This window comes from Barbus barbus (genome assembly GCF_936440315.1).
Source record: "Barbus barbus genome assembly, chromosome: 31".
Taxonomy (NCBI): Eukaryota; Metazoa; Chordata; class Actinopteri; order Cypriniformes; family Cyprinidae; genus Barbus; species Barbus barbus.
The window spans coordinates 898643-912557 of NC_136759.1; the positions used below are offsets into that span (position 1 = coordinate 898643).

Sequence of the window (13915 nt, forward strand, 5' to 3'; positions counted from 1 at the left end):
ATCACAAATAAAAAGAGGGTTGAGTCCCCTTTAAAGTTCAGCTACAAGTCAATTCACTTTTTTCTGACTCAAGTTTTCTTAGTTTAGAACATGGGTTGCAATTTTGACTCTTAAATTATTCTATCTAATGAACTTTGACTTTAAAATGTACATTTTCATTTTCCCAATTCTTCATGTCTTTTTTCTTTTTAAATATCGCAATAAATATAGTATCGTGAGATTTTGATATCTTTGCATCCCTATCCAGTAGCATTGTGTTTTTATGTTTGTGCTTCGTCACAGGCTCTGTTGGCGTTTTCACAATGCTGTCAGAAAACAGCGGTTTCTGTTTTCACAATGACACATGAAGCAGTGAAACTGCAGTCATCTCAGTCAGTCTGTGCTCTATAAATGGATTTTCTTATGGAAGCTGCTGCATGCTATATGCATGCACGGATCACATAGTCTTTATTTTTATATGAAACCTATAAAAACATCTTGGGTTACTTGCGTAACCCTTGTTCTCTGAATAGGGAACGAGACGCTTCATAAGCTAAGATGCTTTGGGAAACGCCCCTGGGTGTGCCGATTGTCTGAAGCCCTTATAGAATCACGCCAATTCATTGGCTGATGGTGCGGATGCTGTCTTCGACGTTCTTACGTCGCCTCCTTATACTGGTGAGCGCGCCGTCTGCTCCTCAGATTTCTCTGCCAAAAAGGCCCCTGTCAGCAGCTTGAGGAGCTTGGCAGATTCAGAGAACAAGGGTTATGCGAGTAACCCGAGACATTCTCTTTCATAGGTTCACTCAACGCTGCGACGCTTTGAGAACGATATACCAACACACGCCAAGCTAAAAACGCCGCCCTATCTGCCCCGTTTATGAACCAGACAGCATACACGGCTGGTTCAAGCTGATAAAATCTGGGAACCCGGAGCCATGTGAAGATCCAAGTTATAGAACCTGATAAAAGTGTGCGGAGAGGACCATCCTGCTGCTACATAAATATCCTCTAGGGGGACCCCTCTAAAAAGAGCGTGAAGGAAGACCACGCACCTCATAAGCCAGTGAAATAGCGTCCCTCACCCAGTGAGAAATTCTGTGCTTCGATGTGGCAAGCCCACGGCGGCCAGCACCAAAAAATACCAACAATTGGGGAGATTTCCTCCAATGGCTGGAGTGGTCCACATAGATCTTCAAAGCTCGGACAGGACAGAGCATGTGAAGCCTTTCATCCTCGCCTGAAGCAAAGGGAGGAGGATGGAAAGAGTGAAGTGTGACCACCTGAGAAGGAAACTATGTGGATAAAACCTTGGGAACATAGCCAGGCCTAGGCCGTAAGGTCACCTTGACCAGACCCGGGGCGAAGTCCATACACATCTCGCTGACAGAGCTTGCAAGTCCCCAACTCTTTTTAAAGACATTAGCGCCAACAAAAGAGTAACCTCGAGAGTCAGAATCTGTTACCTACGGCCATACCCACAGCTTCCAGATCTCGGGTTGAGGGTGCCAGATCTTGCCCTGAAGCTGAGAGAACAGGTCCTGCCTGATCGAAATCTCCCAACAGGGCCGATACAGAAGAGGAATCCGCTCCGAGAACCACATCTGGGATGGTCAGAACGGGGCTATGAGTAGGAGATGGACGCCGCACTCCTTCACCCTGCACAGAACTGCCGGAATCAGCTTGACGGGTGGAAATGCTTACAGCCTCATGTCCGGCCAAGGCATCTATGCCCAGAGGTGCCGGGGAACTCGAGATGCCGGCACCTCTGGATGTGGATCTGGATACGGCATTTCGAGATGCCGTAAACCGCCTCGCGTGCGTGCAAGAAACCCATACATTTAACACACTTACTGTGCGGGTTTTCGCTTGCGATGAAGCGAGAACACGTCGGCTGACAGCAACGATACTCCATGGCACTTCACCACAGGGAGAACAGAGTTCCACTACTGCAGTTGCCGAAGTGCAAACGAAGAAATCCCAAGAGAAAACGATCGAAATCGGGCCAGAAAAATCACAACAGAAGGGCTAATATGGCCGCTTCGTGAAGGCAGAGAAATCTGAGGAGCAGATGGCACGTTTGCCAGTATAAGGAGGCGACGTAAGAACAATGAATTGGCGTGATTCTATAAGGGCTTCAGACAATCGGCACACCCAGGGACATTTCCCAAAGCGTCTTAGCTTATGCAGCGTTGAGTGAACCTATGAAAGAGAACTGTTTTATTTGCAGTTCATGTGTTTGTTATTGCCTCCTTAAAGATTTGCTTGGATAAAAGCATCTGCTAAATGATTAAATGTAAACATATTTTAACTTGATCCAGAAAGTCTAGGATGCAAAAATGGTGTCATAATTACAAAAAAAAAATTGATGATGAATGAAATTGTTGGTTAAATTGAGGATTTGAAAGCAAAAGAGAAGAATGAATCAAACAAATGCAGCTTTGAGCAAAAGAGACTTCTTTCGAAAATATTAAATGTCATATTTCTTATCTTATTCCAAAATTTTGACCAGTGATGTGAATAAAATAATAATGTTTAATACCCTAATTAAACATTGCACAACTTGTATTTAATAATTACTTCCTGGAGCAGCTTACACTTTGTTGTTGTTAATACTATAGTTATTACACTGCAAAAACTCGTCTCGTTTTCAGAAAAAACATATCAAAATTAAGTGAGTTTTTGCTTGAAACAAACAAAACAATCTGCCAATGGGGTAAGCAAAATAATCTTGTTTTCTGTTTGAAATACGATTATTTTGCTTACCCCATTGGCAGATTATTTAGCTTTTTCTAAGCAAAAACTCACTTAATTTTGAGTTGTCATGTGTTTGTTATTGCCGCCTTAAAAAGATTTGCTTGGATAAAAGCATCTGCTAAATTATTAAATGTAAACATATTTTAAGTTGATCCAGAAACTCTAGGATGCAAAAATGGAGTCATAATCATAATTTTGGTGATGAATGAAATCGTGGGTTAATTTGAGGATGTGAAAGCAGAAGAGAAGAGTGAATCAGTCTGAATGAGTCGTTCATTGCGCTGCTGTTTGGTTAGCAGTTATTCTTTAATACACCAAACTGAACGTCCCTCTGGATTTTCCTGATATCTTTTCTTTTGCAAGAGTGCAGCAGTATTTCATTGCACAACTTGTATTTAATAATTACTTCCTGAAGCAGCTTACACTTTGTTGTTGTTAATCCTATTGTTATTATGCAAACATGGATATGTAGTATGATGTAATATACAGGAAATTTAAACATAAAATTATTAAATGAATAAAAAATCGAGCAGAAACATAAGGTCAAGTCCATTATGATTTTTATGTGACTTAAATTGAACGATTCTGTCTGTGTGTCTCTGAGGAGTGACTCATGTGAAGATCACTACAGGTGTGTTGTTCCATCTCTATTTGCTTTCATTGAACCTGTTGCGTCAGGTGCTTCTGATCTCAGAGACATGCAGCGACACGAACCCTGATCTCTCTCTCTGTCAGTGTCAGAATAGAGCTGGTATCTGTCTGCCACTAGCGTCAAACCCTCACCATGAAGAAGTTCAGTCGGCTGATCAACAGATTGTCCTATGATCTGAGTAATGATAAATCTTCCTCTGTCTGCTCCTCCAGCGCTCCTGCAGATGATCCGTCAGACACGGATCGAGTCCCAGAAGTCCCGCCTCGGATCATCAGACCACCAAACGAGAGCCAAAGGAGAGACATCCCACCGCCGCCGAACAAAAACAGTGAGTAGATTTCATTTATCACGCGAGGAGAAGCTGACAAGAGTGAGGTGAGACGGACAAGAGTTTCAAAACGGCATGCAAAAGAGCCTGTTTTAAAAATATTTTGGATTTTGAAAAGCCTTCTTCCACTTATCTAAGGTGAAGGTCCTTGCACAGTCCTTTTTGTATTCATCATCCTTTCCTATCAAAATGCTTGCTACGAATGTGAAAACGCAGAAAATCGAACCTGGTCCGATTATTTTATTTATTTATTTTTTTATGATGGATGAAAGTTTTGACAACGTGAGGTCATATTTATTTTATAACGTGCACAAATTTCGGGCTCAGTGTGCAATGTTTTTTTAAACATTCGTTTCTTATTTATTTGGTTCCACAGTGTTTACTGATCTTCAGTTTTGTATACCTAAACTTTGTGTAAGTTATTTGTTATTTTATATTAGGCATAAAGCATGGTGTATTTTTATATGTTTTGTTAATAAAAGTTTTTTGTTTTACATTTGTATTTTGTTGTTGCTTGAATTGTATTCAAGCAGTTGACGCCGAATTGACGCTAATTTGAAAGTGAAAGTAAAATGTGCACCGGAATGAAAATTCTTGGCTGAATGAAACAAAATGAAACACTGGGCGAATACTGAACATGGTTTTTTGCACCCCCCCCCCCCCCCCCCCCCCATATATTTTGCCAATTGTTTTCACCATTGCATAAATTAAATGTGATTTTTACTGTTTTGTCTAGCTTTTCAAAGAAAAAAATCACTAACAAAACAACAATTTAAAAATATTTACTTAACTGAACATTCTAGCAGACACTATAGCAAAAAAAGTTAACAAGTTGTTGTACAATTATTTTTTTGGCCATTTTTTGAGACCCCTTTCTTGAATCAGTTATGTATTTTTACTGTACAAGTAACTGCAGCCTTGCTGAGCAGAAGAGGATTCTTTTCAAACATTAGAAAATATAACAGATCCCAATTTCAACACAATGTGTGAGTGTTATCATAAATGTATTAATAGAGCTGTTGTAAATATTATTATTGTTATTGTCTTACTCATCGCAGCGCAGAAAAATTTAAATCTTTTTTTTTTTTCAGAACGATTGACCGATTCTTGATTTATTTACATTTATTTGTAACTAGTCAACTTGAAAGTTTAACTACAACATGATTCAAGAAACTTTTTTATTAACCCTCTAGTTAAAGAAAATTCTATTCCAAGTGCAGCATATATGAAGTTGTCAACAAATCACTTAAGTATCTTTAAAGTACATTCAATATTGCAAAACTTTTCATACTTAAGTAAAATAAATATCACATGCTTTAAAACTTTTACTCAAGTAATATTCTAAACGGCGACCTCAACTTCTGCCAAAGTCATTTTCTGGTGAGATATCTTTACTTTTACTCGTGTCGCTTTTACTTCATCCGCTACTGCACCGTTCTCATGCATTAATGCTGTTAGTGGTTTGTTAACCGCTGCGTTCGCTCAGTTTGTCTTTTAACACCTCATATGAGTTTAAGAGGCGCAGTGTCAAAGATGGGTCCTGTTTGGTTGGGTCAGTGTACTGATACTGCCTCGAAACACCCTAGCAACCACCCACAACACCATAGCAACTACCTGCAACCACCCACATCACCCTAGAAATGGCCTTGTCATTGTTTTCTAAACCACGTCCTCCGTTTATTCCTCTAAAGTCTGGGTGGAGTCATTGAGGAACTGGAATGATTAAGTGGAATCGGAACCAGAATTGCATTCCTCAGGATTTTATCATTGTTCTTGGCATCGTCGTCTTTTGTGAAGTTTCTCTGTGTGAACCGCCTCCGCTGGAGCACAGATCTCGTCAGACCAGCTTTTAATGATCTGTAGTAGTTCTTAGGCAGATGATATATGGGGCAACTCTTCTGAGCAGTGTTGCTTTGGGCACTTTCCCATTGAGAATGGGCAACAAATTTCTGTCTGGATGCTTTAGATTGGTTTGGCCCCTGTGTCTCACCTGGTTGCCCGTTGACGGCAACACTGACCTGACAGCAAAGCTCAGGGTTCCTATGGGGTTTGGAAAAGTATGAAAAAAAAAAGAAAGCAGAGTATGGAAAAATATTTGTTTCCAAGCTCTTGTTCCTATTTAGTTTTTTTTTTTAATAATAGAAAATTAAGAATTTAATGAAAATAAATTTGTTGTACAAGAAGTGAGGTTTCATGGCAGCTGAGAATTTCTGTCCAATGAATTGATGGCCTTAGCACACGTGTGGTTTTGTTTACAATTACTGGTTCACTTGATAAAAGGGCAGTGTGAAAGCGAACCGCACCAAAACAAACATTCTATTTGGTCCGGACCAAAGCAAGTGAACTAACGGACTTTCCTGCTGTGAATACACCCTAAGTAATAATAACTAAACAAATACAGGCAATTTACAAAATTAAAGTTAATTGAAAGTATTTTTTTTTTTAAATATTAAAAGTTTTATAGCAAAAGCAGATAACTCCACATTTCATGTTTTAGAGTTAAATAAACATTTGTTTAAACTTTGTAATCTCCTCAGATGACAATATAGATGCCTGACAAATGTTGTTGTTGTGATCATAGATTTATGGATTTGATTACACGCAATACACGGTTTCAGCTTTTATTTTCCTTTTATGCCCTGAAGAAGATATCACAGGTTCATCAAGTTCGTCGAAATGATCCATCCATCCACTTTTAGTCAGCTTTGACGAAACTCCTCTCAGCTAGCACGTCTTTGAGTGAAGTAGCCTTGTCACCTGACCTGAATACAGCGCGCTGATTCGCTAAAATGGACTTAACGGCTTCTGTTTAAAAACAAAAAGGGCGCTTGTCGGCTTCTGCAGTAAAATGATAACTCATGATGCCTTGAGAGTGGACAATACAGGCTTTTGACAAAACGTGTTTAGGGTTCAGATTGCGCTATAATGTGCTATAATTTTTATTTTTTTTTAAAGTGGCATTTATCGTTTTTGGCAAATGAACTCTTCATATTTACAGATGACTGTAATACCAAATATAAAACTGCGTGCGTGTTGCTCTGCTCTGCTCTGTTTGGTGTTCAGCAGTTTTTGTCCTCAGAGTTTGTTCTGCCTTCAGCGGTGTTTAGAGTTCAGATGACCAGATGAGACGCTCACGTCTGCAGCGCAAATATCCTGCTTATCAGCGCTGGCTCACACCAAACCAACCTGTTTCTCAGTGCCTTCTGGGACTTACCATCAGCTGCAGTTTCATTATTATTTATTATAATGCTTTTTTATCATTATTTGTTCAACTCTAAATTCATAGTGCTAAAACATACAATAGAAGAAACAGCTTTGAGGAAACCTTCTTGTCAGAATTGCTCCAATCTGATTGGCCAGCTGTGCCTTTGTGTTTTTAAGAAAATAAAGCTACATTTGGTCTAACATGCAATTTTGCACTTTACCACAATTTAGTGTTAAATTTTTTTTTTTTTTTTTTGGTGGTCCTGTCTTATTTTTGAGTCAGTAAGATGTTAAAAATCGGATTGTTGTTTTTTTTTTTTTCCAATTCGTCAATCACACAACATTTGGAAGGTCGCTTCGGGTGCGTTGCATTGTGGGATACAGAAATGTTGCGTTGAAATGTGACTGTATCTCTATATATCTTCCCGTTTCGCTCATTCTGTTCTCTTCTGTGTAGAGTTGGATTCAGATGAAAGTTCAGATGAATATGACGAGCGCGAGCCCAGCAGAGACGCTAAAATCATAGACATGGCCAGCAAGGTGCGTTTCACGCACTGTTTTATTCCCAGAATTGTCCAATAGTGACAGACGCTGTATGATTGACAGCTGCTTCCTCCAATAGATGTCCTTGATGGTTCCCAAGGCGACGAAACCCCGTTACAGCAGCTTGTGCAGCGACGACGAGCTTCTGGACGATGACACCAACTGTTACGAGTCTGTTTCCGTCAAGTGAGTCGCTTTTATTTTCCTGCTGTTAACGATTTTGCAAATGTCTGCATTCCCGAGTTATTATTGTACAGTTAAATTTAGTTTGTTGATGTTGATTTGGCAATATGAGAAATTCATGTCGTGTTGCAATGTGATAATGTAACACTTCCCTCTTGTGCTGATCTCTTCTCCCTCTCTCAGACGGGGTTCATGGATGGAAGATTTTGGTTCGATCTCAGGCTCTCAGAACAGCATCTACCTGCCAGTCACAGGCCACGTCAGTGCTTCGCCCCCTCGGGAAGACCCCGCCTCCACCAGCGTCCCCGTGATTAAAATGGGCTGGCTGGACAAGAATCCTCCTCAGGGGTGCGTGTGTGTGTTTTGAAATAATTATATGCGATGCAGTTCTAACACAGTATATGGTCTTTAATTATTTCCATGCGTGTAGTTAAGCACATGCGTCTCACAGTAGCTGCACAGAAACTGTTATTATTTACATGTGGAGCGTCTCAAACTCATCTCTGCATGTTGTTGTGAGTTTGGGTTTATTATAACGTTCATCTGGGAACGCAACATTCACCATTTCATCGGATTTGTAAGGTATATCATTTATAAATGTACACAAACACAGGAATACATCGAGATTTCAAAATAAAAGCTCAAACCCTCACTCTGAGTTACACGGTTTGATCTCCACATATTCATGTAATTACAGCGGCTGTAGCATTTCTGTCCTAAAGAAATGGACAAATATTAAAGATTAAGTGTACGTTACCAAATTCTGTTTTCTATTATTTTCTGGATTTCATTTTAATTGTCCAATTAAATTTTAATAATAAAAAGCATCTCCAAATAATTGATTTTATATTTAAAAAAAGTATTTTTTCAGAAATACTGCACATTTACATTTTTCACCTAAATAAATTCTGGTAAATAATATTTCTTGTAAATGCTCCTTTAAAAAGTGTTTTTTGATTCTAATGTTATTTTTAGACTAGTACGTGTGGATATGTTGTCATTCTCACACTATAATACTGAACTGATTTCAGTGATTTGGATATGAGATGGACACTTGCTTCTTGCACTCTGTGCTGCACTTCACTTTTGCTTTAATAAAGGATTTCATAGAAATTTGGATTTCATTTGGTTTGGTAATAAAATATTTTTAAGTAAAATAGTTTTTTTTTCTTTTTTTTTCGGGAAATTAACCGTTTAGATTAATCGATTAATCGAAAAATTAGTCGATAGATTAATAAAAATAAAAATAGTCATTAGTGGCAGCCCTAGATATTCATTTAAAAAAAAAAAAAAAAGTTTTATTTTGTGGAACAGTAGTACAAAACAAAAATCAGCTGTACAAATTTAAAACCCACCCCACCCCTTGGTAGACTCAAAAAATAAATAAATATATAAAATAAAATAAATAATAATAATAAAGACATTAATTAATATTAATAGATAAACTAATAACAATAAAATAATTTTTACAAAGATTTTAGAAAAGAAGACACAACATGAAAAGCTAAATTCCATGAATGAACAGTTTTCACATTAGATGCATGTATACGAGAAGCAGAGTTCCATCGAGATAATGTCCAACAAATACACCGTCCAGGTTCATCTGTCCATTGTGTGAGGAGCATTCCAGCGGTTGACCAGCAATCTTTTTGCTGCTGTGAGAGCAGCTAACAGTAAAGATCTTTGTTGGACGGACAAGGTGAAGTCCCAAAAGTCATTCATGGAAAAAAATGGGTCGGAGTCAAACATATCTCAGTACCCAACAAATATGATAGGTCCTGTGAGAGCTGAGTCCAAAAAGGGTTACAATGGGACCAAACCGAGATCTACACTGCCAAAGCATAACTCCCGAAAAAACAAGATGCTTCAATTTATACGGATAAACAATAGATTCCTCAATTGCTCTCCAAGACACAGAAGAGTCAGGATCAAACCAAACTGATAAAGGGAGCGGAGGGAAAAGGCTTGAGCATAAAATTAGAGAAAGAAAGACCTCCATGTAATCTACATCACTGTAAGGTAGTCCGTTTAATACGAGGACGTTTCCCATCCTATATATAACATGAAACACACACATCTAGTTTATTCCAGTAGCCAACCGGTGGAGCGAGAGGAATCATGGAAGAAAAGAAATGAATACGTGGGAGTGATTCATTTTAATCACTGATATACGGGCCTGAAAAGAAGTAAGAAGACGAGACCAATTTTCCAAATCTGAGGATACTTTGGCTAGAATACCATTATAGTTTTTGAGACGATTTCCTGCAGGGAAGGAGAAACATCTATCCCCAAGTACTTAAAGTTTTGAACCAATGGAATAGATATAGAAAGGAACATGGAATCAATTTTAGAATTGAGGGGAAGTAAACATGACTTACTCCAATTAATTTTAAACCCAGAGAGAGAGATCCAAAATGGTCAAATAAATTCAACACATGAGGAATAGACTGACGGCAAAAACAATAAGATATCATCAGCAAACAAAGAAATATGATGATGAGTGTTCTGTATATTTATGGGAGAAATAGTTTCAGATTGTCGGACCGCTTGAGCTAAGGGTTCCAAGGATAGGGCAAACAACAGAGGAGACAGCGGGCAACCCTGATGAGTACCTCGATGTATAAAGACTGGGTTAGAGCGAACAGCACCTGAGAGAACAGTGCCTGCTGGATTAACATACAGAACTTCTATCATATTTATGAAACTCAATCCCAGACCCAGATGCTGTAGAACCGCCCATAAAAAAATATTTTTAGTAATTTTTGCATGTGCACAATTCTCTGATGTCAGTTAATAGTCACATGACATGCAGATAAATAAAAATATTTCATCCTTTTTACTATTTTTTTAAAAATTATTTTTCGTTTTTTATTATAAATACAAATTTATTTTGAAGTTTTTGTTATTAAATTATTAGCTTTTTATCAATGCACAAACCCATTTGAGAAACATTGATAAGGCACAAAAACACGGAAATAAACATTCAAATACACCATTTTGATGATTCAAAATTATGCATGTTATCATTAGGGCTGGGTATCGAGTTCGATACTTTTTAGGCACCGACCGAATTGCCTCGATACCACCGAGTATCGAAAAACGTCTTGTCGTTCGGTACCAAATTTCGATACCTAAGGGGTTAATCTCATCACCGTCAGTGAGCCAAGCCTGCAGGTGTGTTTGACTAGAAACGGTGACGCGCAGATTGATCAGTGTTTGACCTCCGCGAGAGCGCTTCGAAAGCGCACGGAGCAGTCCGCTCTTTATATCGCGCGGTTTGTTTACTAACGTTACACACAGACTGAAGCTTGCGTGACGCTCGCGGTCATTTCAGCGTCTGCCGCCTCTCTAAATGAGGACATAAACACATGAACAACATCTCCAGACCTGCTCTGAGACTCACTTCATGAGCATTTTACCGTTTGATTCGAGGAAAACTAGCGTCATATCATATACACACAGAACTGTAAAGGTATTCCAGGCAACCCGTCAAAATAAAAGTTCGGTTTAACTCGGAAGACACTGCGGCAGAAATATATTAATATTGTTCAGCAGACAGCACATACTGCTACTACTAGGCTACTATTAAAATTATTAAAACTTATTTTTTTTTCTTAGTAAAGATCACACAACAGTTATTCCATGTTTTAATTTTAATAGTAACCCCCCTTTGTTTGCCAAAATAAATAAACTTTGATTTTCAATAATTTAAAGATAAATTAAATTAATGTTTTATGTCTTCATTTGAAAACCAGATACAGAACACAGAATTTCTGAGGAAAAATAAAACATTTCATTAGGCTATTTTAAGAATAAATTTAAATAAACTTTTTTTTTATGCATTCAAATAATTAGACATACTACACCAGAATTTAATAACAATAAAACATATGGTGAAAGAAAATAAAACACCCATTTATGAAAGTGGATGAAGATTTAAAATTTATTGAAGTCTTTAACAACCTAGAAATGATGATTCTGTCTGAGCTATGGGTTTTAAAATGAACACGCACTAATGTAAACGTAGCCTAACAGATGGTTAAACTGAAAACTATTTGAACTTTATTAAAATTATTTATTTATTGTGTTGGATATATTTTGTTCCTTTGTGCAGTGGCTCAGGAGACGAGGCTTTGAGTCTGTATAAATATCAACAAGCTAAAAAAAATAGTTTTTTAAGATAATGTAATCTTATTAATGGTATCGAAAAAAGTATCGTTCAGGAACCGGTATCGAACTCAAGGTATCGGTATCAATATCGAAAATTTTTGAACGATACCCAGCCCTAGTTATCATGCCACTAAAAACAGTCACTTTCACTTTGAATGTACCTGAAAATTATACCTTTTTACTTAAACACAAAATCACACGCAGAGATCATATTTTAGACACAGCAGAAATAACACACTTTTATACTTGCATAAATTATCTTAAGTGATTAAACATTTCTACCATTTTGTACTTGCAGTTATTTGGGAGCTTAAAGACAATTACTTCTCAGTTAAATATATTGATTCTCCAGTGATGTCACAAAATAACTAAAATGAGTAAAACTGCACTATTTTAGTTCTATTGTAGAGCTGCTTTATAGTTAAAATAGAAGTAATAATTAGAGCTGAATTAATGTAATCCTGACTCAACAATTTAGCAACACCGTTTACAACTGCAAAGGGATCTATATTGCATAAAGCACTATAGAAATAAACTTGATTTGACGTGTTGTGGTAGTAGACATGATTCTATTGATGCAGATTAACATCTGCTGAAGCATTACTTTAACCACTGTGTGTGTGTGTGTGTGTGTGTGTGTGTGTGTGTGTGTGTGTGTGCGCAGGTCTCTGATCTACCAGCGCCGCTGGGTCAAACTGGATGCTGAATACCTGAGATACTTCGACAGTGAGAAGGTGATTCTGATTGGTTAAAGTCATGTTTGTAGAGTCGATCTCTTTGTGGTATGTGAAAAGACCTGCTGTTCTTCAGTGCTGAACGAATGCATCTCATCGCACGTGTCCTTTAACGTCCGCTGCTGATGGGACGATTAAATGTGTGTGTGTGTGTGTGTGTGTGTGTGTGTAGGACGTCTACTCGAAGAGGATCATACCTACAATGTCCATCACCGGCGTGGTCAATGTGGGAGAGCAGAAGTTTGAAGTGGTGACGCACAATCGCAATTTCCTGTTCCGAGCTGAGAGCGACTGTGAGTTTACAGACTGTGTGTGTGTGTTGTTTAAAGCAGAAGATTAAGTGTGTTTGTGAATGAGAGACACACTGATGATCAGTGAGGTTTTGTGGTGAAACTAAAGCTGATGTGAACAACTGACCTCGCAACACAAATACACACCGACATGCACAAAATACACAGTTACACACACACACACACACACACATGTTGGTTTTTGTGGTTTATGGGGACTCTCCATAGGCGTAATGGTTTTTATTCTGAACAAACTGTGTGTGCTATTGCCCTACACCAACCCTACACCTAAACTTAGCCCTCACAGGAGACTTTGTGCATTTTTAGATTTTCAAAAAAACACCATTTAGTATGTTTTTTAAGCCTTTTGAATTACGGTGACATAGGCAGTGTCCTCATAAACCACCTTCATATTGTAATACCTCTGTCATACCCATGTCATTATACACATTTGTGTCCTCATAAACCACATAAACATGCACACTCACACACACACACACACACACAAACAGAACTGTCTTCTTGGGAAGAATAAACAAAGAAAATATTTAATCTTTGTTTTTCAATAAATAATCATATAATAATATTAGTATTTTAATTGTATTATTATTGTTATTATTAATCTGTTATTTTTTTATAAAAAAATTTATTATAAAATGATCAAATGAATATTTTATTAAATAATATTTTATTTATTATATTTGATTAAATTCGTTATTTAATATTTAAAAAAACACAAATACACACCAACATGCACACAACACGGTTACACAGTCGTTAACAGAACTTTGTCTTTCTGGGGAAGAATAAACAAATAAAATATATATTTTTTTATTTTATAAAGAATAATATAATTTAGAAATAATACTAATAACATTTAATCTTTAAATAAGTGTTTACTTTTTTTATTTTTAATTATTAATATTTGTTTTTTTTATTAATTAAAATGATTAATTACTTAAAATGATTTGTCCTCACAACATAAGACTGTGTCATTCTGGTAAAGAATGACCAAGATAAACTTTACTGTACTATACTTTTTTAATTTAAATAATAATATGAATAATATTTAATA

At 37.2% G+C, this 13915-nt stretch overlaps 1 protein-coding gene across 1 annotated transcript in view; it reads left to right on the forward strand.

The window, feature by feature from the left end:
* Positions 1 to 13915, forward strand: part of LOC306851331 (arf-GAP with Rho-GAP domain, ANK repeat and PH domain-containing protein 1-like) — an 80469-nt gene that overhangs the window by 20304 nt on the left and 46250 nt on the right. The window contains exons 3-8 of the mRNA XM_079387490.1: positions 3601 to 3716; positions 7378 to 7460; positions 7543 to 7649; positions 7830 to 7994; positions 12481 to 12550; positions 12723 to 12843. Coding sequence (XP_079243616.1) covers positions 3601 to 3716; positions 7378 to 7460; positions 7543 to 7649; positions 7830 to 7994; positions 12481 to 12550; positions 12723 to 12843 — 662 coding nt within the window. The remainder of the gene's footprint in view (positions 1 to 3600; positions 3717 to 7377; positions 7461 to 7542; positions 7650 to 7829; positions 7995 to 12480; positions 12551 to 12722; positions 12844 to 13915) is intronic.